The sequence below is a fragment of the Amphibalanus amphitrite genome, unplaced genomic scaffold, assembly GCF_019059575.1.
Source record: "Amphibalanus amphitrite isolate SeventyFive unplaced genomic scaffold, NRLGWU_Aamphi_draft 000740F_arrow, whole genome shotgun sequence".
Lineage (NCBI taxonomy): Eukaryota > Metazoa > Arthropoda > Thecostraca > Balanomorpha > Balanidae > Amphibalanus > Amphibalanus amphitrite.
In genome coordinates this window covers 244013-270825 of record NW_024882234.1, presented here as the reverse complement: position 1 = coordinate 270825, position 26813 = coordinate 244013, and the positions used below count along the sequence as shown (strand labels likewise).

The following is a 26813-nucleotide window of genomic DNA, read 5'->3' as shown; positions in this document are numbered from 1 at the left end:
ATGGACACAGACGCTGCAAGGCTCAGTCATGTTTCTGAACGATAATGGCTGAACCTAGCCACGCTGACAGGCGGTAAATATCCGGGGTCGGCCCACGAGGCCGTGCGATGACACGCGGCGCCCACTGTACCCTGAGCTGTGGACTCGTCGTTTGTCGCGAAACGCGACCCAATGTTACGTCTGCAGGGCGTATGATGGACCGCGGCAGCACACACCGGCACACACCTACCCACTCGTATGTCCGGGCTCTGTAGTTGGTAGTCAGCTGCTGTGAGAGGTGCCGGGTTCCGGGTAGCACCGTTTTGGCGTCATCCCAAAACAGAAAGTCTGGTGCCGTTCTTCCTAAGTGCCTGTGCCATGACGTGGCTGTGTGAAATGGCCACAGAATGGCGCACAGCGGTGCTGGTAAAGTTCCGTTAGAAGTGCTGTATGCTGCATTAATGATATGCAACAACAAAGAATAAAGATCGTTTGTGGCACCGAAGCGATCCAGGGCTGGCTACTCCCTGTCATATTTGGGATTGTCAAAACATGAGTTACTCCCATATAAAGTCTGCGGGTCCTTTCAGATTTCCAGAAGACTAGTTAATCATTTCGGTGGATTGATACGCCTTCCGACCCAGCGTCTGAAACCGACCGCAGGGTTCTATGGAAAATGCCACCACTCAGTGATGGCAAAATTGCAATGAAGATCAGAATTGTGATGTGCGCTCGCGTTTACAACCTTCCATATGTTCTACCCGCATAAAATCGTTGTGTTGGTGAAACGCACTAATAATACAGCATTGTTTAGCGCCAAGAATTGATAGATGATCTATGTAATGGTCCACTGCGCAAATGTGATGCAACAGTTGTGGAAAATGACGGTGAGGAAAACGGTGAATGCTTTGACTATGCACTGGAATGTAAGCAGCGTGTATTTCGCGCGATTACATCACGGAGCCTTTCGGAATAAATGTAACCGAGAAATAAAACACACATACCCTCATTGATTGCTTTCCACAAGTTCCTCCAATTATCACCGAGGATACTTGGGTCCAAGATTCTGGAGTCAAGGTTGATGTTGCTGTTTTTTTGCATGATACAAACATGTTATATTGACATTTCTATGTCTGCTACGAAAGTCGAAACCCGGTCTTTGTGGTTGTGCTGAACAACTGCCTATTGATTCATCGTTACGGTCCTCTGTGTCTCATCGTATTTCCGCGTCAAACGATTTTCCTTTGTATTCAAAAGTGGGCTACCTAGCATGTTGAACTACCTAATTGTTAGGCATAATCTGGCAAATGATTTGCTGAAGCAAAACCACCATGACCACGCTGGCGCGACGTAAATGCCTACTTTTATGTGATGCGCCGATTGCATAATCCAATGAAATGCATAACATCGGGTAGCTCATCGATGTAACGTATATCATGTTAAACGTTAATCAGAAGCTGTAAGCATATCGCTCATCCTCGCATCCCGAAAGGCTTAACTGCTTGTAGTGCACCAGGTTTGTAGTGTTTTCTTTCCTAGTGCTAGGTTTATCTCTCAGAAAATCATGGTATCGCTCTTCGATTATCGCGTGGAGTAACTTAAAGCCAATACTAGCCTTTAAAGCCAATTGTTGTCTCAAGGATGTGACTCATAACCTTGTAACATGTAACAGTCACTGACGTTTTTCGTTCTCCCGGACAGCCGAAGAAGACAAAGCGATCCGAGCCATTCCCAAAAAGCCGGTGGAGAAGGCCAACTTTATCAAGTATTGCGAGCAGCACAGGAAATATCCCATCCTGTTCAAAGTCGAATTTCAGGTGAGTTTCCAGTTAGCATATCACTTGGGTGACAACTTACTGGTTTGTGTTTTCAGTATTTGCCCGACCCGCCCCAGATTGGGTGGCCTTGAGTCGAACTCTAAAGTCTCGTGCCGAACCGAAAATGTGTAGGCGTGGTGCGATTCATGTGTATTTCCATCGAATGGCGATTCCGATGCAGGCCATCCATTTAAGCTGTCCAAAAGTTGGTCGTTGTTTGCTCGTCATTGGCTGGTCGGCGGCCCGGCTGACGGACAGGCGGTCGCTGGCGTGCCGTTACCGCCATCCGCCGGCTGACGGCGACACCGCTGTTTACCTTATTGATCGGGATCCGTGTGAGACGCGGATACGGGCTGGCTCCGGGCGCGCCGCTCACGGCCGCTCGTTAGCCGTTGCCGGGGACACGGACACGCTGCGTTTGTGCGGATCATTAGCTTCATGGACGTACGGTGTTTGCCGGCCGCGGTAGGTTTCCAGGAGTTCGCCTCCTGCGTGAGGTAATCACGGATATGCGAGTATTGTGTGTCCACAGCGTGATTCTATCGTCAACGTCGCTTCTAATTGCTGGGTCATTCAGTAGTCTGGCCTTTTTATCCACAAGTGATGACGCAGGATGCCGGAATGGCGTTGCTGCTCTGCGTCGTTACCCGTTCTGTTCCCGCCGCGCTGGCTGCGACCCCGACGGCGCGATGTCCGCTCTCAGTCACCGCTGCACTGGCCTTCGCGGGCGGTGGGCCGTCTTTTGTGCGGCATGTCCGGCGGTGGGTGGGGAGCTGGCGCGGCCGGCGCTGCTCCGCCCGATCTGGGTCAGGAGCGCCGTCGGCCGGGCCGGGCCGCGCCGGTGGCCCAGTGCCCCACATTGGCCGGCAGAGCGCTCCGACCGTCCCCGCGGCGACCGAGCCGAGACCGCTCCGGCCCTGAGGGAGGGACGACCCGGCCACTGCCGGACGGCGGCGGTACTCCGGGGACCGTCCGGGGGTCTGGGAGACACTGGGTGCCGATTTCGTGTCAGTCAGTCTCCGTGAAGGAGGGGGGGGGGGGGGGTGGCGCGGACGATCCGGCGGCGCCGGCGTGCCACGGCGCCCGCTCAGGTCGCCGGACCGAGCTGGTGTTTGCGCGAAACGGCCGCTGGATACGGTGCCGTCGCCGCCGCGCGGATTCCGGCGGCATTTGAGTTGGCAGCGGCGCGGTCGGCCGATGCCAGCCGCGGCGGCGCGACGTGTCGCCGGCGGTGGCTCGGCCGGCGCCGCCGCTGACGGCTGGCCATCATGTCCGGCGGTGAGCGCGGCGCCGCGTGTCGGCGGCCGCACCTGGCGCCGCAGCCGGCCGCCCCGTCCGTCAGCCGAGCCGCTGATCGGTGAGCCTGGTCAGATAATAAACAAACAGACGGCTGGACAGCCCGGCGGCCGCCGGCGATGACGCCGCCGCCCAGATGGATGACGCCGCGTCAGAGCGGGTGTCATCAATTGACGCCGCGGCGGCGGATATGGGCCCGCCACGAGCGGCGCCCGGCTGGCCCCGAGCCGTGGCGGGCCGCAGTGGCGCCGGACTCGGGTGGTTTTGGCGAGAGTCGGACCGGTTACAGGCACTGGCGGTGATTGACCAGCGCCGCTCGACATCAGTCAATGTCGCTGCAGGGGTAAAGTGGTGTGACAGCTGAATAATGATGAGTGTTTGGAAAGCTAAATGCCAGTGCCTCCAGCGCTTCAGTCCATATTATGTTTAAGGTGTGGTGATCTATCGTTTGTTTCGAATGTGTGCTCTTATGGTGCTAGGAGTTTTACCGAAGTAGGTTTTTACCGTGACACAAATGAATTGTTTGTTAGTTACAATTGTCCTCAATGAATTTCTGCATAGTGTCATCGTCGCTGATTTATTGACTGACTTTAAGTCGATGCTGCTTGCTTCTCCACCACTGCTTAAGGAAGAGAACAAAACAGCACAGGATACGGCACCATGGTTCTAATCACTCAGTAGGTGTCGTATTATCTCATTCATGGTATCGTGCAACATCCAGTAACTGGTTGTTCTTGAACCGCTGAATTCTATCGTGAGCAATGGGCATGTGTTGGCAAGTCTCAACCGCTAACAGACAACAGTGGAGCTCGGCCCCATTCCATTCCATTGAGTTGCCTACAAAGCTTTTCATCGTGCCATGCGGCACAGCATGTATCCAGGCGCTGCTTGGGAACGCCATCTACCGGCGGGAATATAGGCTGGGCGTCGGCCCTGGGCAGCTGCTGCCGCCGTGAGTCAGCCGACACGTGCTGAGTTGCAAGCTGCATAGCTCGGGTGCCAAGTTGTTCTCTCGAAAGTTCTCACAATGTTATCTCTGAGTATTCAATCCCGCCCTTGCTGAACTTCCGAAAAACAATACAATGATTACATGCAATGTCTAGGAAGACCTAGTCGTTACCTACATGTTAACATCGACTCTGATGGACGACTGGATTGTAAATTTGTAACTGAGTCGAAAACTTCGGTCACTGTAACGTAAAGTAGTCTTGATCGTTTCTACTTTTTTCTAATCGGACGGGTTACACTTGTTTGCTTTGGGGAAAATCAGTTACTTTTGTCGAGCTGTTGCATGATAATCGGTATTCGGTAGGTAATTGAATATTGCATTACCCAAGTTTGATACATTTGCCTACGGTACGTTTTCTTACATATATATTTTTTCAGTTGGCTATCAAAAATAGTGGGGAGTATGGAAATTAGTGAGCTAACCACAATGTTGAGAGCTATTGCCTTTGATGATAATGGCAGATGTTTTAATTATATCGTTTGATTTCAGCCTGCGAGGTCGGAAATTTATGCTCGCTGATGTTGTCTTTTTGCAGTCTGCCGTTGAGTTTCATGAGCAAAGCTGCAAAGAAGTGCACTTATAATCACTGGTGATAGTGCTTTACAGGCTGATCGCATTGTGAACAGTAGCGGCGGAACACCTTCAATTAAGGGGGCACTGCCGGCTTTTGGTCCCATTCTTTCTATGCATCGCCCATAGGGCTAATATTAAAATGCCAAAATCAAAGGGGGGCACGGTGCCCCGGTGCCCTCCCCGTTCCGCCGCCTATGATTGTGAACGCTAATGCGGACTAGGAAGGGGTAGGGGCAGCCTATCTTTGAACCACTGGTGGATCCAGGGAGATTTGGGGCAAATGCCCCCCCCCCCGCGGCACCCGAACTCGACAGAATTTGGCGTTTTTTAGAATAAAAAAGAGCGTAACGACTTTGATAAGGAAAAGTTTGTTTTAAACTGCTCAGCAGTGCGTACGGAATCGAAATCTGGGAAGCTTTTGGAAATTGGAGAAACTTTTTTAGGGGGTATGCCACACGCTGCAGCGTCCAGGACCGCCTGTCTGGATCCGCCAGTGCTTTGAACGTTGTTCATTGTCCGCATTTTCTTTAGACGGGAAGCGCTTATACAGGGTGTCCGGAAATTGATTGCACACTCTTTTAGTACATTTGACAAGGAAACAAAACGAGCATGTTTCATGGTTTATTTGCCGATATACCCTCCACCCAGTCGCACACACTCCCTCATGCGGTCGGGCATGCCGCACATGAGGTTATCCAGTGTCTCCGCACTGATGCTGAGCCACGCTCGCTGGAGGTTCCTGATTAGCGCCTTCTCGGTGGTAGCCGGCTCCATCATGTCGAGCTCGCTCTGCACGATAGCCCACACGTTCTCGATGGGCGACAGGTCAGGGCTGTTGCCCGGCCATACACCCTTCTCCCAAAACCCTGGGAGGTTGTCCCGGCACCACTGTTGAGTGCTGGTGGCGTGATGAGCCGGAGCGCCGTCCTGCTGGAAGATAGCCTCGGACATCTTCGGGAGCAGCTCGACCTGTGTTGGCGGCCCCGTCTTCCTCTTCCGCTTCATCGCCGACGCTGCCGACTTCTTCAGGACCTCCTCCACGTAGTACTGGGCCGTCACGGTCTGGCCGCGGGGGACGAAGTGGAGCTCCGACAGGCCCTGATGACTCATCATGGCCCAGACCATGACTTTCAGCGGCTGCTTCACCGTGTCGATGGCAGGCACTTCAGCGCTGCTGTGCGCCCAGACGCGCTCGTTCTGGCGATTCGGCGGGTGCATGAGCTCGAACACCGACTCATCGCTGAACAAGACGCGCCGCCAGTCCTGGATGGTCCAGTTCTTCCGCTCCCGGGCAAATGCCAGCCTTTTCCGCTTCTGGGCTTCGGTCAGTTTTGGCTGGCGGCGCAGTTTTAGCGGCTTGAGACCCAAGCACTTGGTCATGTAGTGGTGAACAGTGGACTTCGACACCGGGTGACCCTTCTCAGTCAGCTTTTTGGCCAGTTTCCGCGTCGATTGGCGTCGTTTCAGCACGGCCTTGGCGAGCACGATTTTGGCCACTCTGCTCAGCACAGTCTTTCTTCCACGACCTTTACGATTCTCCAGTGATGCACCGCTGCGGTCGAGAGCTAGCCAGTAATGAAGGGTCCGGCGAGATACGCCCACTTGTCGGGCAACATCGCCTACCGTCATCCCGGCTTGAACCATCCCAACCGCGCGGTGGCGCGTCGTCAAAGCGTGCTCCCTCACCATTCCCGATATGGGGCCCGCGCGCGAAGACTGCCTCTCGGAAAATGACCTGTGGCCGTTCACTGCGGCTCGGGTCAGGTCGCCTGCTGGGTCACGTGATCAACTGACACGCTGGGGTGCCCGGGGGCGGGGTCGCGACCCTCCCTAACCGGTTGGGCGGGAGCATGTGTGAGATACGGGCATGTGGACAGTGTGCAATCAATTTCCGGACACCCTGTAGCTGGTTGTTTCTATCGATCTGCCGTCGTGCCCGGCTCTGTGGGAAATGAATGGGGTTTGTGTATCGGCTGCTTTGTCGCCGCGATCCCGGGTGGCCGCTATCTTCCCCCGGTCAGAGACGGATGGCGGTCCTCCCTCAGCCCTCGCTTGCGGCCGGACACACGGCCCACATTTCACGCTCAGATAGCAGCGCTTCGAGTCATTTCTACCTCTGGGAATGAAGTCTGGCGAGCTATTAAACTTTCGTTCCCGCTTGTTAATCAGATGTGTCAGTGATGCAATTTGCATGGAACTTTGCCATTCACATGCATTGTGAACTTATTTATTGCCACTACGTTTCATCTTCCAGCTGAAATTGCTCACGATTTATAACACTTCTCAGCAGTTCCCTTACATTTCGAAAATTATTTCTCAAGTCATACATCATGCGGAACCACAAGGATATGCATTTAAACTTTCCTCGTGGAATGCTGGTCTGAAGCCAACCCTTGCTGAAATGGACTGGCTGAACTGTAACCTTTCCCGCCGAGTACATTCGGCTGAGCGATTGGTTCCGATACCGCCCAAATATAGACTCCAGTGTCTTATCACTGAAGCAAGAGAAGACGGGAGCGATTTGTATCCCATATTGTCGTTAACCCGTGTGCTCTCACAGAGCTGTCAAGCCGCGTTGTACCCAACTGGGTGGTAAACGTATCTACCACCGACACACCTAGCCAGACCAGTCTTATTTCTCCTTCCTGGTGTCACAGTGGAGTATGTTGACTGTGTTCCAATGGTCGTTGTGTCTGTCCCTGTCTGTTACCTAGTTTGATCGGTACCGCGTCTCTCTCTCTCTCTCTCTCTCTCTCTCTCTCTCTCTCTCTCTCTCTCTCTCTCTCTCTCTCTCTCTCTCTCTCTCTCTCTCTCTCTCTCTCTCTCCCTCTCTCGCTGTCTGCACGTGTCGATCCGATTTGGAACTGTTACCACCTGGTCCCGGGGTACCCCGCCGCGGAACGGCTGGCGTCGTGCGGTGCGCCGCCACGGGCCCCGTTTGTTTTTGTGGCGCCACCACCGGCTGCTCTCTCTTGGCTGTCTTTCCCCGTCAGTCCGTCTTTCGTCGCTTTCTTTGCCGCATTGATCCTGTTCCACTCAGCGTCACCTCTGCGTCGCTCTGCCTCGGTCAGTGACGTCTGGGCTGCTCTGTATCTTTCTGCCACAGTCAGTGGCGAACGGTGATTCTCTTCGCTCTGTTCTCTCCCCGTCGTCTGCTGCGGCGCTCCGACAGGCAGTCACCGCCGCGCCGGGGGACCCAGCCCGGCGCCGGGGCCGGTCGTTCGGCACCACTATCTGGCAGCAGTGCGCGCCAGTCAGGGCCGGCCGGCGCCGCTCATTGCCTCTGATAGTGGCTATCGGGCGCGGCGCCGGCCGACGGATGCCCGCTCCCGGTCCGCGGGGACCGCTCCGGTGCGTCACCGCGCCCGCTGACGCCGGCCCCCGGCGGCGGTGCGGTGTTGTTTCTACAGCCGCCCGCGCCCGGCCGCTGGGACGGACCGGCTGTCAGGGGGCGGAGAAGGTGCTCTGTCTTTGTCACTAAGTGAGCGGCCGACAGCTCAGCTGGGTGGAGCTGTGGCCGGGAGCTGGAGACCGGTGCCCGGCGGATGTCGCTGTGGCTGAGCCGCTCGCGCCGGGACAGTCGAGATAACCTGCCGCCGGCAGTCGCGAGTCTCTGCTGAGACGGTTGTCGGCCATTGTCTGTGCAGGGCCCGAGTGTCCGTCAGATATCTATCCAGTTCAATGCTTGTCTGAGCTCAGACAAGGAGCTCGCTGATTTGGGAGTAACTGCCGTCATATGATTCTAGTTCCCATGAAGTAAATGTCAGCTGCGCGCGCTACCATAATGCCCGGTGCCTACTGTTTTTAATCAGCTCGATCGAACGTCTCTTTTATATTTTGAAGACGTCCTCAGGGTGATATAGAATAAGGTTCCATTTTTACTTTAAATGGCTCACATTTTGTCTGCGTTGTTTGTTTCGGACGCCATGCGCATGGCGCGTGGCCACTTTTATCGCCGTTTTAAAATGCTTAACCCGCGCCCCGCTGGGCTATTCAGCCATACGCGCCCTGCTGGGGGGGGGGGGGGCAGATTCTGCCCCCCCTGTCTAACTTCCGAACCGATGGTCGTAGAAAGACGGGGAAAACGGCAATCGAAAGCTCTCAACAAGGCGGATCTTAAGAGCCCAATTTTTTTTGCTTAAGTAGGTCAGAGGTCAGGTCAACCGTCAAGGTCAGGTCAAGGGTACAAAATGCAAGTTTCTACAGTATCGGCCTTGCACCGTAGTTGCCGAAGAATGAACTGAGACTGATTGCCCAAAACGTGTTCTTAGACTACCAAGACAATATTCGTTGCACACAATGTCATTCAAAGGTCAAGGTCAAGGTCAGGTCAGGTCACCAAAAACAAAATATAGAAAAGGGCATGTGCGACACATGTTTTATGGGTCATTTTACTCATGGAATTCAATAGGCACACTCAATAAGTGATATGGACCACCTCTGGATGAATTTCAGGTCGAGGTCAGGTCAAGGTGAGGTCAAGTGAGGTCAAATTTTGAAGTTGGTTGTTAAGGCCTAAAAAGGTGTCTATCCGATGCAGTTTTTCACGGCGAATCGAATGATGCTATTTTTGTTTCCGTACGAGGTCTAGAACTTCCAAAAAAATAATTTTTCAAAAATGTTGTGTGTCGTGACGTCATTAAATTTTGAATAACTCCCACATTTTTGAACCGATTCTTCTAAAAATTGGTATGTAGGTGCACATAGACCACTTCTTTGACATATATTCCGGTTTTTTCGATAAACTCAAAATTTTGGATTTTATAAATATTTTCCCAAAAAAGTCAGTTTTTTGGAAAAATTTTGGTCAAAATCCAAAATTTTCAAAAAACCGAGATAGCCATTTGATAGACAAAGTAGAATCACGTATAACCTTTTTTGTTACGTCTTGATTCCTTTAAAAATGAAGATGTTAGCGGCGTTTGAAATTTTGCCGTTTTTGAGGCGAAAATGGCGAACATGACGTCACTAAAACGTCAATTTCTCAAAAATTTTCCGACGGATTTCGCTCAAATTTTCAGGGAACGTGTCAAATTGATGTATGATAAGGTACTGAGAGTTTTACGTCGCTGGCGTAACGCGTTTAGAAGTTATTGGCGAAAAACGGGAGGGGGGGCAGATTCTGCCCCCCCCCCCAGCGGGGCGCGGGTTAAGGTAATTATCTTTCCCGAGAACATTTAGCGTGCCGACGTGGGTGACTTTCGTGTGCCTCCCAAGTGAGCACTCTATCTTGGCTGCTAGATTATGCAAGCACGCCGGCCGATTGCCAGCGTCTGTGGTAGTGTTGCGTGATAGGTTACTGTGTGGGGATCGGACGGGCCGCGACAAACACATTTCTGTGGCCGGTCGGACTCTCCCCAGCCGATAATGTCCCGCCCCGATCTTACATTATGTACATCAACGGCAAATTCTGCCTTATTCGAACCTTCGATGGAATCCATTAGTAGGCATTGAGCTAGATGATAACATTAGTGATGACATGCTAAATTGAAAATGGTTTGTTGAAACTCCCTCATCAATGTAACAAATCAGTCGAACGCTGCACGAAGTTGGGGACTTAGTTGGACAGTTCATTCAAGACCCACAAGGAATCCTAGGATGCTTCTAAATGTCTCAGTCTGAGCGGAGAGCTTTCATGTCCATTTACATGATCAGCCGCTTCTTCTGGCTGGGTCTTCGAGCTTTATCACTGCCATCAGAATATCCAGCATCTCAGACAGATTGCATGGGATAGGCCATCATAGCCAAAGGCACTTTGCCTTGCTCGTGTGCTTAGAGATAAGTATGATATGGAGCTGATGCTGAATGTATCCTGTGCGATATCCTTGGACCCAATATTGGAAGTGCAATGCGCTGAGAAGTGCTGCGCTTCCAAAGTAGCTGATCGCTCCTGTTCCCAGACATTGCAGTCGACACACATGATGAGGGCTACTTGTAAATTGCCCGGCATAATTATGATTCATGATAGTAATAATTTATTATTAATTGAAACCGGTACGTGTTCTGTATTGTATTGTATTGTATTGTATTACACATCATGAAGCACTTCCACACAGTTATGTGGCTATTCCGTGCCCCGTTGTCAATATGATTAAACGAATGATCATTGTGGTCATCACAAGCACGCACACGAGCACACACAATCACACACACGCATACATGCACGCTTTGCAGTCAGTCATATACAGGTAAGATATGCAAGTTCAAATGACCAGCCAGATTCTCTACATTCTCCGTTGCCTCCCTAGCAGATGTAGCCGCAGCTCCTTTTTAAACTGGGCTCCTGTTCGACATCGTATCGCGGCTGGCAAATCGTTGTATGCGACTACAATATGGTACAGGAAGCGGCGCCTGCCCGACTCGGACCGAATCGCCGGCGTGATAAGGTGGTCGGCGTTACGGGTGATACGCTGGTGGACGTCCCTGCGTGTGACCAGGCCACCAGCAATACATTCGGGTTGCGATGACAGCAGCATCCGTTTCAGCAGGGCGAGGCCGTGATAGAGGTACATGTTCTCGGCAGTAAGCCAGTCCAGTTGATAAAGTACATCGCTAATGTGCGCAGATTTCCTCCGTCCCGATAAAACGCGTGCGGCAAAGTTTAGCACTTTTTGAATACGCTTCATCTGACTGCTGCCGCACACACCATAAACCACCAGACAGTATACAAGGCGTGAGATGACGAGGCCCTGAATGAGTGTCAGCAGGGTGGACTGAGGCAGACTGTGCCTGCTGTGGCTCAGTCCGCACAACATTCCGGTACATCGCTGCACTACATTGTCCACATGAGGGGTAAAAGTCATGTGCTGGTCAAATGTGACACCCAGGTTGAGGACAGTGGCGGAAGCGGCGACATCGGCATCCATGAATTTAATGTTGACTGGTCCGAGACGTTGAATATTTTGACGCGTGCCAAGAATGATAAACTGTGTTTTCTGTGCATTGATTTTGATGCCATTTTTGCTGAACCACCGAGAGAGCAAAGCCAGGTTGTGTTCCATTTGCTGCACCAGGGAGCCGATGTCGCCGATCCCACCAGAGACCGCCACCTGAGTGTCGTCCGCATATTGTACCACGTGCGCGCCGTCCGTGTACAGAGGTAAATCGTTCGCGTAAATCGAGAATAGCAGAGGCCCGAGCGCGGAACCCTGATACGTACCAATGTGGTTCGGAAGCACAGCTGACGTCACGCTTCCACCCAAGTTATCCTGTATTTGAACTTGCTGGTAGTGGCCGTCGAGATAACTAGTGAACCAGCGTGTATCTACCCCATAGAGTTCAAGTTTTCGGAGCAAAGAGTCATGCGGTATTACATCAAAGCACTTCGAACAGTCGAGGAGGCACAAAAGCGTGATTTTGCTCCGGTCCATGGCAGTAAACACATGGTCGGTAACAGATAAAAGTGCTGTGTCAGTCGAATGGTAGGACCTGAAACCATGCTGATTTGACGAGAACAGGTGATGAGCCGTGAAGAAGTAAAACAGTTGCTCGTAGACAACACGTTCGACTATCTTTGCTATTGTGGGTAAGATAGAGATGGGCCGGTAGTTAGTTGTGTCTGTGGACTTGGACGACTTTTGAATCGGATGAACGAGAGCTAGTTTCCATGAGCCTGGAACATGTTGTGACACGAGGCTACTGTTGACTATATGTGTAAGAACATGACAAAGTGATGGCAGACCTATCTTGATAAAACGTATACAAAGTCCGTCGGCGCCACACGCAGCAGAGTTACGCATCCGGGAGATAACACGGCACAGGTCGTCTGGCGAGATGGGCGCCACCTGGAACCGGCCGGTGGCCACCCGAGGTAGGCGGACCGGCAGCTCTGGCCCGGACGTGTCCACCTGACGGGCCGTATCGGGACCAACACTCACAAAGTAGCGGTTGAGCGCGTCTGCGTCCGCGCTGGGGGTGGATCGTGTCGGCCGTTTCGACCCGATGACAGGCCGGACCACGCGCCACATACCGCTCGGCCCCGCCTCACGCAGCCGCCGGTCCAGCTCCTCACGGGTGTCCCGCCGAATCGCCGACCGTACCTGTCGGTTTAGGCACTTGTAGCTGTCATCGCGTGCTCGGAGAGCCGCACGACGTCTCGCCATTAGGTCTCTGGTGTCACTGGTAGTAAAAGGCGCTGTCGGGTTAAACACTTTGCGCCGCTTGATAGGTGCTACAGTGTCAAGTAAGGGTCGTGTCACAGCTAAAAAGTAGTCCCACTGCACCTCTGGGTTATCACTGGTGAACACCGGGCTCCAGTCCACCGCAGCCAACAGCCGGTTCACTTCGTCCCTGTCCAACCGCGACCAGCAGCGCGCCGTCACTGCACTCTCCCGTGGCCTGTAGTTGGGCCTGTCCCGTAGCCTGTCCCGTGGCCTGTCCACAAAACAAGCTCAAAACGTGTGTTGATGGCTGAGTGTATGTGATTGACGTGTGTCGGCCGTCGTGTCGTGTCGTTTGGCACACAACATTTGTGCTCGTGTCAACACCGTGTTGTGTGGTGTGCCTACTGTATCACTGTGCGCGGTATGTGACTGACATGGGCGCAAGTTGACCTTTGTAGTCGGCGCCCTAAAGCCCCATTACGCGAAGGTATGTGGCTGACGGTACCGTTCCCGTTTCGCAGCACGCTGGCCGGATCGAGGCGCACCCGTGCCGCCACGGCACCAAACCGTGCAATGAGCCCAAGAACCAGAACCACAAGATCGTCCCCTGTGAGTAGCGCGGGCGGTGGGGTCCACGGGTACCGCCGGGTACCGTGCCGCCGAGGGCAGTCGGTCCCAGACGGTCCCCGGGGGATGCACCACTGGGTCAGGGACACACGACTCCGACAGGTGTGGCGAAATAGCCAGTCTCGACTGCTCATACCGACTATTCCTGTTGTATCGATGCATATTGCGTGAACGAGTTCCATGGTGACCCACGTTACCGTTTTTGCACGGAGTAGCTCGTGCATCATTAATGGATGGATTTCTGAGTAGAATTACCTTCCTACTGATGGCATGCCCAGCTCATTGATGTTTTCCCTCTAATCACGTACAAGTTCGAAGTAGTTTGTCCCGTCACGAAGCGTTCCTTCCCGAGCCTGACGCCGTGTTGCTGCGCCCCTCAGACGACTACAACCGGGTGGTGTTGGACATGCTGCCCGCGGATCCCGATCCCGTGGACGAGGCAGAGTCCGACTACATCAACGCGTCATACGTGGACGTGAGTCGCCGGCGTCACTGGTGTGATGCCTGATGTCTGATGTGTGTAGCGTGGCTGTTTGATGTGTAGCAGTGACCATGGGTCGTGGCCGACTTTTTCGGCTACCTTGAATGGGAATGTGTGACAATTGATTGACTATACTATTGGATGGCCTGTATTGGCCATGCCAGTAACACATACACGCACATAACACACATACACACATGCCTCGGGGCTCGGGTCAAGAGGTGGGAACCAGCCGTAGGATGGGACAGAGTGATCGAGCGGACTGTATGGTGGGGCCGAGTTGATTGCATGGCGGGACGGAGTCGGTCGTACGAGCGCCTCCGACCCGGTACTGAATATGTACCGTCCCTAAGACCTCGGATGGCACCACTACAGCCGCCTGTGATGGAGTGAAGGCTCAGTGAATGTCGTCTTTGTAGGCAGCGTGAATAGCTGAGCAACTCGTGACGTCATGTAAAAGCGGCGTGAACAAACACGTTCGGAGTATATGTTCATCTGCGCCATTTTCATGTAGCTGAGGGCATTTGGCTCGGCTGGGCGGCTGACCTAGATGGCCAAGGGAAGTGTATGCTGATGGTCGCCTTTTGGGCTCCGTTCCGCTCCGTTTGCTGGCACACGTCCGCCCGACTCCGGCGGGCCGAGCGGCAGCCCCGCGGCGCCGGCCGGGCATCCCTCGGCGGGCCGTCCGACTGCCGAGCGTGAGATCCGATCACGGGGACCGGTGGAGACGGGCAGGACAGGCACCGCTGATCACCCACGCCACAGAGCTGCAGAGGCCTCATAGTGGCACTTTGTTCCGTTATATGATCCTCGGAAGAATGAATGGCTGGACATTTCAGCCGAATTCCGACAAGAAAAGACAAAGCATTCGCTGGTTCTGCATAGAGAGCGTTTTTTTTTTATTATTCAATCTGACACATTTTCATAACAATCGGAGCCTACATGCGTCAATGATGACTCGTTCCACTAATGATTTTCACCAAAGAAAAGCCGCGGAACTGGCACTGTTTTTGTACAGCATGTTCATTTCGTGACCGGAGCGCGGTTGGTCGGGCCGCGGCCTACCCTCACCGTTAGGTGGTAGTGGGTGGGGTCTGAGTGACCGCGGCGTTTCGCCGATCCGGTATCAGGCACGCCGTTACCGCCGCGCGCTGTCGCGCCGAAACGCCGATACTAGTCGACCATTGATCGGCGCCTGTAGATTGGTAGCGCCTTACTCCGCTAAAATAGTCCGCCTGCGGCCGCAATTATGCTACACCCACACTCACACTTATAACTCACTCTGAATAAATGGAAGTCTGGGCCGGCGCCGGATGGAGAAGGCGGTTTCGTAGTTCGCTTTGTTTAGGAAAAGAGAGATTAAAGGACTTCTTTGATAGGTATGCTCTATGACATGTAGCTTACACGGGTGCTGTTTCCAACTTACACGAATTTTCACACGATCTTGGCCGAGCTATTGTTTGTCAATGTAAATGCGGCAGCTGCTCATTCTCCCATGTTCTGTTGCATACTATCGTGAAAAGCCATGTGCATTATCATTTATATGTGATATGGATTAGTACTCTGTATTCTGTAACCCGCTCCCTGTCAGCTCTTATCATTGAACTGTACAAACCTGAGGTCAATGAACTGCTGGTCAGCACAGATGGACTGGACCTCCCACTGACTTCCCCCTCTCCATCTGTTATCGCAGAGTCTGCTCAAGCCGAACGCCTACATCGTGACGCAGGGCCCCAACGAACGCACCCTCAACGACTTTTGGCGGATGATGTGGAAGGAGCGGTCGCCCTGCATCGTCATGCTCACCAAAACGTTCGACTTCATTAAGGTGAGTGCGTCAGTGCCGTCAGAGTGCATCATCTTGTTAGTGCTCCGCTTTGAAGTCATTGTTAGCGTTTGGTTACCAGGCGGCCGCCGCGCTGGCTCGCTGCGGCTGGTGCGCCGGCGGGGCGGCCTTGTTTGGGTCCGCTCCCGAGCCGCGTCTGTCATCTCGCTGGACGCGGCCTTTTATCTCCGGGTGGAATGTGGCGCGGCGGTCAGTGGGGCCAGAGCCCCTCCCCATCACATGACCATTGACCATGGGGCACCGGTGACCACCGTTGTGTCCAGGACTGCGTCACAGACCGTGAACTCCTCCCTCCACCCCGTCACATGACCGTGGGTCGCCGGTGACCGCCGTGGTGTCCAGGACTGCGTCACGGGCCGTGTTTGGGCGGCGGCACGCGCGCGCCGCTGACGTCACGCCACTCGGCTCCGTGACGTGTCAGCCGCCGACATTGGGCGGAAACGGGTGTTTGACGGCGCCCAGCGCTGTGCCGAACCGCCAGCCGCTCCGCGGATCGCGTGCCCGGCTGGCGTGTGTGCTGTGGCTATGGCGGAATGGCGTGGGACAGACCCGCCGCTGTTCGCCGCCGCCCACGGCCGCTCGGCGTTCGGTAATTTGTGCTCGTTCTGGCATAATTCGTCTGGCATTTAATGTCACCTGTGCTGAACCCAATACCTACCCGTGGAGGTATGGTAGACACGTTGAAGCAAATGCAGTTACGCTGAAAATGTTATTACGTTATTATATGATTTAGCCTGCTGTAGCTGATGTTATTTAGCCTGCTGTAGCTCATGTTATTTCGAAGCGCTCACGTATCTGTTTGAACCTTCTATTATGTGTGTGTCAGCTCCAGACGCAGTTCGTTGCGGCCTAATAGCATGTGGATATGCGTAAAAAAACGTCGCGCAAACTTACAATATTTATTTATTGATTTGTTAAAAGTCGCAATTGTACGAACGCCTCTTTCCGCTAATTTTTATTTCCTTAAGACCTTACTAACTTGAGTAACAGGCACAGAAGCGAATCTGCGACCAAGGCGTGCTAAAACTGCGGCACTTTCGTTTCCTGTCAGTGATTTGTGGTTGCAGCTACATACATGCAAACAGCCGTGTCGGCTGCGGGCATTGCCTGGGAGGAATGCTATTTCAGCTAGAATCTCGACCGGCCGTCGAGAGTCATGTTTACCTGGCACAAGTTGGCTGACCTTTGAGTTAGCTCCACTTGGCCTGGGGCGCCGGCAGGCGGGGCCGGCGCGGCGGCTGTCCGCCGGGGTGACCTGGTCGCTGAGAGTGGACCGGTCCGGCGGAGGAAGGGTGGTGCTGAGGTGCTGACCAATGCGCCGGGGCTGTCCGCTCCTGATCCGTGACTGACTGGTTCCATCCGCCACTCTGCTGATTATTAACCCTCGCCGGACCTATTGGTTTTCTACATACGCGCCGGCCGAGGGGGGGGGGGGCGGGTACGACCCCCCCTCGCCGTTTCGCCCCTGGTGGAGCTAGCGCGTCGCGGAAAAAACGAGCGTGTGCGCCGTTACGAGACGCAGATATTGGTACCCGATTTTAAGGTCCTAGGTCAACCGGTGACCTCTGAGGTCAGGTCAAGTGCCCCAAGGTACGGTTCAGTTTTTGGTTAATAACTTCGCAAAAAACGGCCGCAGAGCGCCGATTTTGGCAGCATCGTGTTCGTATCGCTCAGGCGCGTCGAATGGTATACTTTTTGTCCGGGTCAGGTCAACTTGGGGTGTTGACCTCAGATCAAGGTCAGGTCAGCACCCCCAGGTCACGAAGCTGGTCGAAAGAGGTCATGTCGCATATCATTCGATTCCTGATATCTTCCTGAGTCCATTGGTGGCTTTCCTGACTCGCTAGCTCAATTTGATCAAGAGTTATTGACGAAAAACTAATATGACCTTGATGACGTCATAAATGACGTCACGCAAGGTCAACATTGCAAAAGTGACGCATCTAACCTTGCAAGGAGTGCATCAAATCACGATTCTGTGTGCTTGAGATTGTTGGAGATCGTTCCCGGCGCCAGAATAGCAGTTTTCATTTTTCCCCATTGACTTATAATGGTGAGGTCACGAAAATGACCTGACCTCATAAGACCTTTAGGAAAAATCCGAGATATACAAGTTGTGGGACTCATAATGGATACTAGATCCTGCAAGTTTCATTTCCCTGTGACATCTCCTCTGGCAGTGAGGGCGTTGCGAAGTTGCGACATCTGAAGACCGTGCAGAGGTTCACTTATGACGTCATAGGTCAGTGACCTGACCTGACCCAAAAATGCGGTTGGTGTCAAAAGATTCGGTTTGGATCAAAGGTCAGGTATGCCAAGTTTCAGCTCTCTATCGCCAGCGTGTTCGGAGCTATCGCGAAAAAAAACCTATGGGGGGGGGCGGCACCCGCCCCCCCCCCTCGGCCGGCGAGGGTTAAAGCAGTTTCTGAGGAAGATCTGCCAAAAAGATTGTTTTATTGATGGCATTGGCAAATAATAGGCGCACAACGTGTGTCTCCGAAGATGCTGGGTGTGCCGAGCAGCGGTGTCAGCGACAACTTCCTTGACCAGCGCGATGATCACCACTGGTGTAATGCTGGCTGTTGCCAGGCCGCTGGGCCTATCTCTTTCCCTGTGGAATAATCCTAATCGACTTTAGGAGCACTGGAGGCATTCCCGTTCCAGTTCGCCGGAAACAGGCAGTGCAACATTTCGGCCAGTTAAGCGGGACTGGGTTTCCATTGAGCGGAGAACGCTGGCTAAATGTAGCTGCATTTGTAAATAAGCGTCGCTATGTGCACAACGCCCATAAATGGCGAGGAATTCTGTGGAGTCCTTGGATTTTGCGATGTTTGACGCGAAAAGTAATGTTGTGCTTCAACTCCAGCGGTTTGGACTATTTTATGTGGCACGGCTCTGTTTTACGTTCGCCTGGACCGGATATTCGCTGAGCGGCGCGGCCGCTGCCTTGTAGTTCGGAGCTTCTGGGCGTCCGCCAACTCTTTGTATCGAGACCGGATGCCGTTGGACGCTGCTCAGACTGCGTGCATTATAGAGCTGGAACGCGAAAGGTCGTGTGGCAGTTTTGGACGCGAGGAAATAGTATTGTGGGGAATTATACCATTATAGTCTCTATATTGGTATCTTGGCATAGGCATTGATCAATTGAAGCTCATGTTTGAGTTGTCTAAACCCAAGAACGATTTCATGTCTTAAAAGAAGGTTGCGTTGCCAGCTTCCAGTGAGTTGGGGCTCTCAAAATTGTTTTCTATTTATTGCTCTATTTTGGGCTCCTGTGTTTGATTGGTCGTTTGAGAATGTGATCATAATTAACCCGTAAGTTAACAATATTCATTAACCTTGCTCAAGGTAAATACGTAATCTGGTGCTCGCTACGGGTATTGTTGGCTTTTCGGAGTACACGTCAACTCTCTTGTCCCTCCGCCCCGTCTTGTCGCTGACGTTTCGATTCTCGCACTATGGGCGCCGACTACCTCTGCACTCTGCAGTCCAGGCACTTGAAAACCCCCAAAACATCGTAATTTCACGCACCTTGCACGCCGTCCGCACCGCTTGTGGTGAGGAATGCACCGGCCGCTGGCGTGTCTAGGCGCAGTGCCTTCCCGACTGTCGGGTGCAAGTCTGATAGACTAGAGACACGTAGCATAACTGCCATTAGCACCGCTTAGTGCTGGAGTCTTGGCGCAAGCGCTGCCTGGTCGCTGTAGTTCTAGGGATGACGCCCCTTCCGGTGAAGGGGCATTTGATTATTCTTCTCGTCAGTCGTTAACACTTATTTTACATCTTAGGCACGTTTGTATTTCAACAAAAGTTGCTTACCTACCGACAAATGCTGGTGCTCATCGACAAATTACAATGTTGCTTGTTTTTCGATACCGATGTGACTCGTATTTGTTCAAAACCGATACCGAGGATGAATGTTTTCCTGTTATCAGATTATTACCAGGATGTTCGTAGGAAAACGCAATGTTGCGTAGCCTGTGACCTCATCGTTAAAAGGATATTGCGGATATTGCGTGCTCGAATGTTTCATATCGGGTCTTCTTTCGGCTTTTGGTCGTTCAGACTATCCTTTGAGTGTACTTATTGGCGTATTTTGGCTGTGTTTTGGCCGTCACAGCTGTGCTGCCTGAATGTTATGTGGACCGTATAACCAGTCCGCTGCGTCAACTGCACAGTCTTTCAGAGTTTGTAGCTGGAGTTTACCTGAACATTCCGTGAGGTGTTGATTCTGAGATAGGGGAGAGTGGGGTAAGATGCCCAGGGTGGGAAAGACGCCCCACCCCCTCTAGCGGCGAAACAAAGAATCGAACCTGGAAATTAATGTTCTTAGCGTGAAGCGGAAGCCTGCCTTGTTAACTGCACAAAAATTTGCGAGGCTCAGTTTTGCAACGGCTGGCTGGTGATTGCATGTTTTTTATTTGCTGCTTTCAAAAAATATTTTGGTGTCAAAACATTGTAAATATCAAAGAAGGTAGATAATTTTTGCGTCCCTTGCTATAGTCGTGATAAATTAACATGCGTGTACTGTGTCCCAAACAGTTTGTTTCAGGGTGTAGTTTTATGGCTAACAAATTGTACTGATTTAATGTTACCTCGGTACCTTGGGGTAAGATGCCCCCTGTCCTGATGGGGAAAGACGCCCCCCTAAATCCGTAGGCTGTCCTTCAAGCAGCCCGTCAAATCATTTATTACATGCCTGTGATGAGAGACAAAAGCCGATCTGGGACTATTGAGAGTCCAGTACGGTCGGGTACTCCCCATGCCGGTCTCTCGGCCCACACAGCGACTTTTTGGGCGGCATCTGACTCTGAGAGCCCTTACGACGGCCTCTGTGGGCCACATTATTGGCTCCAAGGCCCCTCACGACATCCTTTGAGGGCTCCTACGTTGGCTCCACGGGCCGCGCTGGCATCCGAGGTCCCCACGATGGGCTCGAGGGCCCTCAAGCATCATGAAGACCTATAAGGGCACCACAGTGGTCTCCGAACGCCACCACGGAGGCTTGTTTGGCCGCGCTGGACTATGATGGCCCTAACGATGACCTCTGAAGCCCCTTACGACTACTTTTGAGGGCCCTTACAATGACGTTTGGTGTCTACTGCAGGCCCGAAGGGACTACTGATTCGTTCAGGCGATTCACGTGCCCATTTATGTCACTTAGGGTAGCCTGGGGCAAGACGCCCCAGATAATTTATTTTGCTACATAACTTTTGTCCTACATCACCTGGAAGGCCAAATTTGTGCTCAATGCGTTCTTTGGACATTTTACTTTAAATTCCACCCCTCAAATTCATTCACTCATTATCGGACTCCAAGCTAGGAAGTGACATGTGAAACAACTGCAAATGGGGCATTTTGCCCCAACCCCAGGGCAAAACGCCCCACGGCCCGGGGCAAGAAGCCCCATACTCTAGATTAAAGATTAAACATGCTAGTTGACCAAATCTTATATGAGAGGTCCGTTAGACCTTGGGAGGCACGGCACTGAAGTTAGCACCTTCCATCCTATCAGGTGTTCAGCTATGACACTATTGTATGAGCAGGTTTTTCACCTGCCTCATAAGGCCAAATGATAAATTATTGCCATGCAACTGTCAACCAAATACTTCCTTTGCCATCCGGTTGATGAGAAAACTACACATAAATGCATAGAAACTTACTGTTTGCCAGCTACCGAACATTAGGAAATGGGTAGTACGAACAACACATGAGGCAAAACGCCCCATGGGGCTTTTTGCCCCGCGACCTACTGGGGCGTTTTACCCCATCACGTAGTTCGGTCAGAAAACGACGCCTTGCACTCCAGCAAGACATAATTTAACACGAACCAACCCGGCATTATAAGCGTTAGATAATAGTTGTTCAAAATACATAAAAGTCGTTAACCTGATGTGGACCATAAAAGAACGCCATGATGCATAACCTGACAACAAAACATAAAAATCACTCCAAAAACACATTTTTGGCTATATCTCCCTAAGGAGTCATCACAATTTCTTTCCAGTCTGGTCATATAATGATCATATAGTGCACGTTTTATAGAAGAGAAAATATTTCCCCAGATCCTTGCCAGTTCCGAGAAACATCGGTGAGGCGTTTTACCTCGGCGGGGCGACTTGCCCCGGTCTACCCTATAGTGCAGGGGGCATCTTACCCAACGCCAGGGGGCGTCTTTCCCACCCTGTGGGGTAAGATGCCCCCTTTCACTTCTTCAGGAAAATGCTTAATAGCAAAAAAAAAGTTATCATATTTCAAGCACGAAAGTGTGATATTTTTGGAGAAAAATGATGTCGGCTTTCGTTGAAACTACAAGTTTTTGCTTTCCGATCGTCATTTTCGAATAATATATGACATAGTAAAACCCTGGGCATCTTTCCCCACTCTCCCCTATGTCGTCAAACTATGGTCGTTGCTCCTTGGCGCTGTTGTAAATGGCGGTATAGGGCAGGTGCAGTGGTTCCGTCAACTCACGGTGAAGGCAGCGCCAGCAGCAACCCTCCGAGAGCCATTGATCGGGGACAGACGGTAAGCGTCATTGATCTTGTAGGTAACTCTGGCGGTCGATCTCACTGAGATTGTGGTAGCTGTTGGTGCCGGTTGCTCGGCTCGGCTGGGGTGCTCACCACCAGCTGTGTCCAGGTACCGGCCACCGTGCTGGTACGTGGACAAACACAGCGACTGCTCAGTGCTCAGCGCTGGGGCGTAGCCAGCTACGGCGCTGGCATGTCCCAGCCACGGCGTTGGCTGTGCCCAAACAGCGCCGCGGCTGGTCCGTCCCCGGTCACGGCGCTGGCTGTTCCCAGACAGCGCTGCAGCTGGCACGTTTTGGTCACTGCCACAGTGCAGACACGTCTCGGTCACGGCGCTGGTTGTGCCCAAACAGCGCCGCGGCTGGGCCGTCCCCGGTCACGCCAATCGCTGGTGAACGCCGCAGTATCGGGCTGTGATTACACCACAAATCGATCCCATCGATCCGACAGATGCGACGTTCAACTAATGAGGAAACATCGACCAGAGGATGTCGGGCTGAAAAGGACAACACTTGTCAACTGAGATCCCTAATTGGTCCAAATTTCAGGATTTATTTCAGACGGTTGAAGCACGTAATCCTGGCGGCACTGCAGTGCGGGTTTCCGTGCAGAAATGCTCGGTGTCCGCCAGCTGGCCGAGTGGCCTGGCGTCCGTCCCGCCCCCATCCCTCCCCGTCTCATGGCCGGAGCGGCTGATTAAGGCCACAATCACGTGCCGTTCGCCCCCGCACTCGTCACGTGTCTGCTGACGACAGACGACCAGGCTCCCCCGCGTCAGTCACGTGTCCACTGGCGACGGACGGATGGACGGCGCGGCGGCCGGCCGGACTGACCGCGCTGGCTCGGGCGCCATCGGCTCTGAGATGGAACTGGGAAGCCACTCGATGGGCGCCGGACTGGCGATTGGACGGGACTGAGTCTTCTCTGGGACTGCACTGGGTCGGCCGACCCGCTCCGACGCCGCCCGACTCCCGGCGCTGCCCGACTCCCGACGCCGTCCGACTCCCGACCGCCTGACTCCCGACTCCGCCCGACTCCCGACTCCCGACCACCCGACCCCCGACACACACCCCGCCCGACTCCCGACGCCGTCCGACTCCCGACCGCCCGACTCCCGACACCGCCCGACTCCCGACTCCGCCCGACTCCCGACCGCCCGACTCCCGACCGCCCGACTCCCGACCGCCCGACTCCCGACCGCCCGACTCCCGACCGTCCGACTCCCGACGCCGTCCGACTCCCGACTCCCGGCGCCGCGCAGTGGCCGGCTAATGGGCCGCGGCACGGCTTACGGGCCAACTTCGGGGCGCTGATGTATGCCGAAAGTTGGCCGGCCTGGCGCCGTGGCCGGATGCTCTGCGGGTGCCGGTACTGCGTGACCTGCCAGAGCGGGGCCGACCCGACCGCCGGCGCCGACTCGGCACTTCTGCCGCCGAGAGGGCGACATCAATCGAGTCGGAAGGAAGTCGTTAGCGAACGCGAGCACGGCAATACCCTATAGTTCTCTGATCTTGGCGTGTGAACTGTGACTTTCTGCTCGTTTGTCATATGTCAGACGACTCCCTCCGACCCCCAGCAGACTCATCTATCTGTTGGTCTGATCGGTGTTCAAATGGCTCTTTCGAATGAATCTGTTTTTGGAGAGTCCCATACGGAGTATCTGTCGGCTGACGCCATCCCTCTTGGCAGTCTTCACGCTGTCTTATGATTCAACGTTATAACTTCCGCTGGAATAGTATCGCAAGGCGGGTTATAAGCAGCTATAATACGCCTATTGGCAGGTATCTTTATACAGTTCTTGTATGTACGGGCATGAACTAAAATGCGGAGGGGAACTTGCTGCAATAATGCCACCAAGCGTAAAAATACCGTGCGATCATAACCAACTGAACCCAGCAGTTGTTTACGTCGGAATCGATTTGTGAACTTCCGGCAAAGCGCGTGCAATAGCTTGGCTGTTTTGCGGTACCATAACAGTGATGTCAAGCGTTTACAAACATGTGTGACGCCAGCAAGCCAGTAGTCACTTTCTATAGTGTGTCGCGCCTTGGTCGCCAGTGTATTTATGCTGAACGGCAGCGCTCGTTATAAGCGCTGTGAGGGGTAGGCTGCGACATACGGTGACCGGCCACGAAGCGCCGGAGTGATGCTAATGCGACATCAAGGAACTTTCTAATGCTGGCAGTGTAACGACACTTCTCTGCTGGAGTCAGCCCGGGACGCATTTCCAATCCTGACTGTGGGGATTTGGTCCGGCTTTGGAATCGGACGCCTCCCGTTTATCCTGGCTTTGGTCAGTGGAATGTTGGCTTATGGCTAATGGTAGAGCTGGGGACTTGCGTGTGGACTTAGTTATGTAACAGACAGTAATGAGGCTCGTTCCACACTGGTACAATGGGGTGCTGGTGGTGCCCTATGGTTGGGCATGCGACCGTCCAGTGTCCATACATCTGTACCTACTGACCCACGACCGTCCCTACACCTGTGCTGGTGTGCTGTGCCGGCACCATCACCCTCATCCATTGGTGCTGTATGGACGGGTCTGAGCGGCCGGCCGTGATCGAGTTGTCGCGTGGGGAAGGGTCGGGTCCCAGCACGCAGGTCGCCCGCCTTATCACGCAGGTGACCACCTACAGAGCTGTAGGGTACGACTGCGGTGGCCAACGGATCAGATCGGGGCGACAGATGGTCTAGGCAGTCGAGGGATGGGTGAAAATGGTTTCTGGAGGAAAATATCATCAAACATATCATGGATGCGGTAGCGTGACATGATAACTCCTGTGTCCGGACAATGTTCGGACCGAGATGTGTGTCCATTACTGACCGGTGGTAGCTGACATTTATCCGGACAGGTTATGTGTGTCCAGTACTGGCCGGTGATGACTGCTGTGTGTCCGGACAGGTGATGTGTGTCCAGTACTGGCCGGTGGTTACTCTGATAATTGATATGTGCTCGAACAGATGATGTCTGTCCAGTACTGGCCACGATAGTCTTGACCTGTGTCCGTACAGGTGATGTGTGTCCAGCACTGGCCGGTGTGATAACTCTGACCTCTGTCCGTACAGGTGATGTGTGTCCAGTACTGGCCGGTGTGATAACTCTGACCTCTGTCCGGACAGGTGATGTGTGTCCAGCACTGGCCGGTGTGATAACTCTGACCTCTGTCCGGACAGGTGATGTGTGTCCAGTACTGGCCGGTGTGATAACTCTGACCTCTGTCCGTACAGGTGATGTGTGTCCAGTACTGGTGATAACTCTTATATGTGTCCTTACAGGTGATGTGTGTCCAGTACTGGCCGGTGCTGGTCGACCGGGAGGAGGAATTCGGCGACATCAGCGTCACACTGCTCAAGGAAGAGCAGCTCGCCAACTTTGTCATCCGCACCATCAAGCTCAAGAAGGACGGCGAGGTGGGTACCGGTCTGTGTGCGGAGTTTCCTAAGGACTGGCGAAAGGTGCAGGCGTCAGTTTATAGTTTGGAGCCTGTGATTAAGACACACTGCGCACAGGCACGGCCTAGGGAATGGCGGTAGGGAGGTATCGCCGTCAGGTGTGCCGTTCGTGTAGAACTATTGCGCCCCAGACTGTTGTGTAGGCTCACGTGCCGTGTGGCGATACACGCTCCTTGGCGCGGTGCTGTGCCGCTCGGGCGTGCCGGGCGATAGCCGTAATTTCCCTGGTGATATCGTGCCGGCGTATCGGCCGGGTAATTACGACTGGGCGGGCGCCGCGTGTCCTCCGTCTGACCTGCAGTTGTGTCGGCAGGAGCGGACTGTGCTGCAGTTCCACTACACCGAGTGGCCCTGTCACTCGTGCCCCTTCTCCAACGCCATCCTGGAGTTCCGCCGGCGCATCCGCATCTGTCTGCGCCACCGGTCGCCGGACCTGGACGGACCGATCGTGGTGCACTGCAGGTGGGTCGGGCGGGCCGCCGACTGATGACCTGTGACCCCTGGTGACCGGACCTGCCGGCGTATCGGGTGGTCCAGCGACTAGCGACCTCCGACACCCGGCAGCCTGCTCCTTTTGAACAGTGGACAGACTTACCGACTTCGCTAGCACGTGCTTGTATTGGTGACAAACAAACACAATGTGTCATATGTATCCTTACACAATTAACAGTGGCTCGAGGCCCGTAACAAAATTACATCGAGAACATGGCACGGTACAAGTGACAGGCAACCGGGAAAGTGTGACATTTGTTTCGCTCGATGTTTCAACGAGCCGTACTTCAAAAATGCACAAAATATCCACGTAAGTTGAGGATTTCAATTTTAATGTTTGTTTTAGCTAATTGATAGCGTCAGACTTCGTTTTGCGGAAACAGCCAATGGCCGCAAACCGTCCCATTTATCGTCCGCTTGATATGCTTGGTGGTGACTATGAAGTTGCTCCTACCATGAAGGATGGCCACTGTCCAGCCTGCTTGTCTGAGGACTGCTCACTCGCTCGTAAAATATTGACAAATTGCTGCGAGTTCATCCGGCGCCGGCAGTGGCCTCCTATCTGCAGACACCCCTGCGTCCCATGGCGAGGCACTCGTTCGTGT

At 53.4% G+C, this 26813-nt stretch overlaps 1 protein-coding gene across 8 annotated transcripts in view; it reads left to right on the top strand.

Moving 5' to 3' along the window:
• LOC122365459 (receptor-type tyrosine-protein phosphatase S-like) overlaps nt 1–26813 on the top strand; it is a 70695-nt gene that overhangs the window by 29371 nt on the left and 14511 nt on the right. For all 8 annotated transcript variants that reach the window (XM_043336661.1, XM_043336662.1, XM_043336665.1 and 5 more), the window contains 6 exons: nt 1681–1796; nt 13298–13385; nt 13784–13878; nt 15578–15712; nt 25540–25674; nt 26030–26178. In XM_043336661.1, the coding sequence (XP_043192596.1) occupies nt 1681–1796; nt 13298–13385; nt 13784–13878; nt 15578–15712; nt 25540–25674; nt 26030–26178 (718 nt within the window). The remainder of the gene's footprint in view (nt 1–1680; nt 1797–13297; nt 13386–13783; nt 13879–15577; nt 15713–25539; nt 25675–26029; nt 26179–26813) is intronic.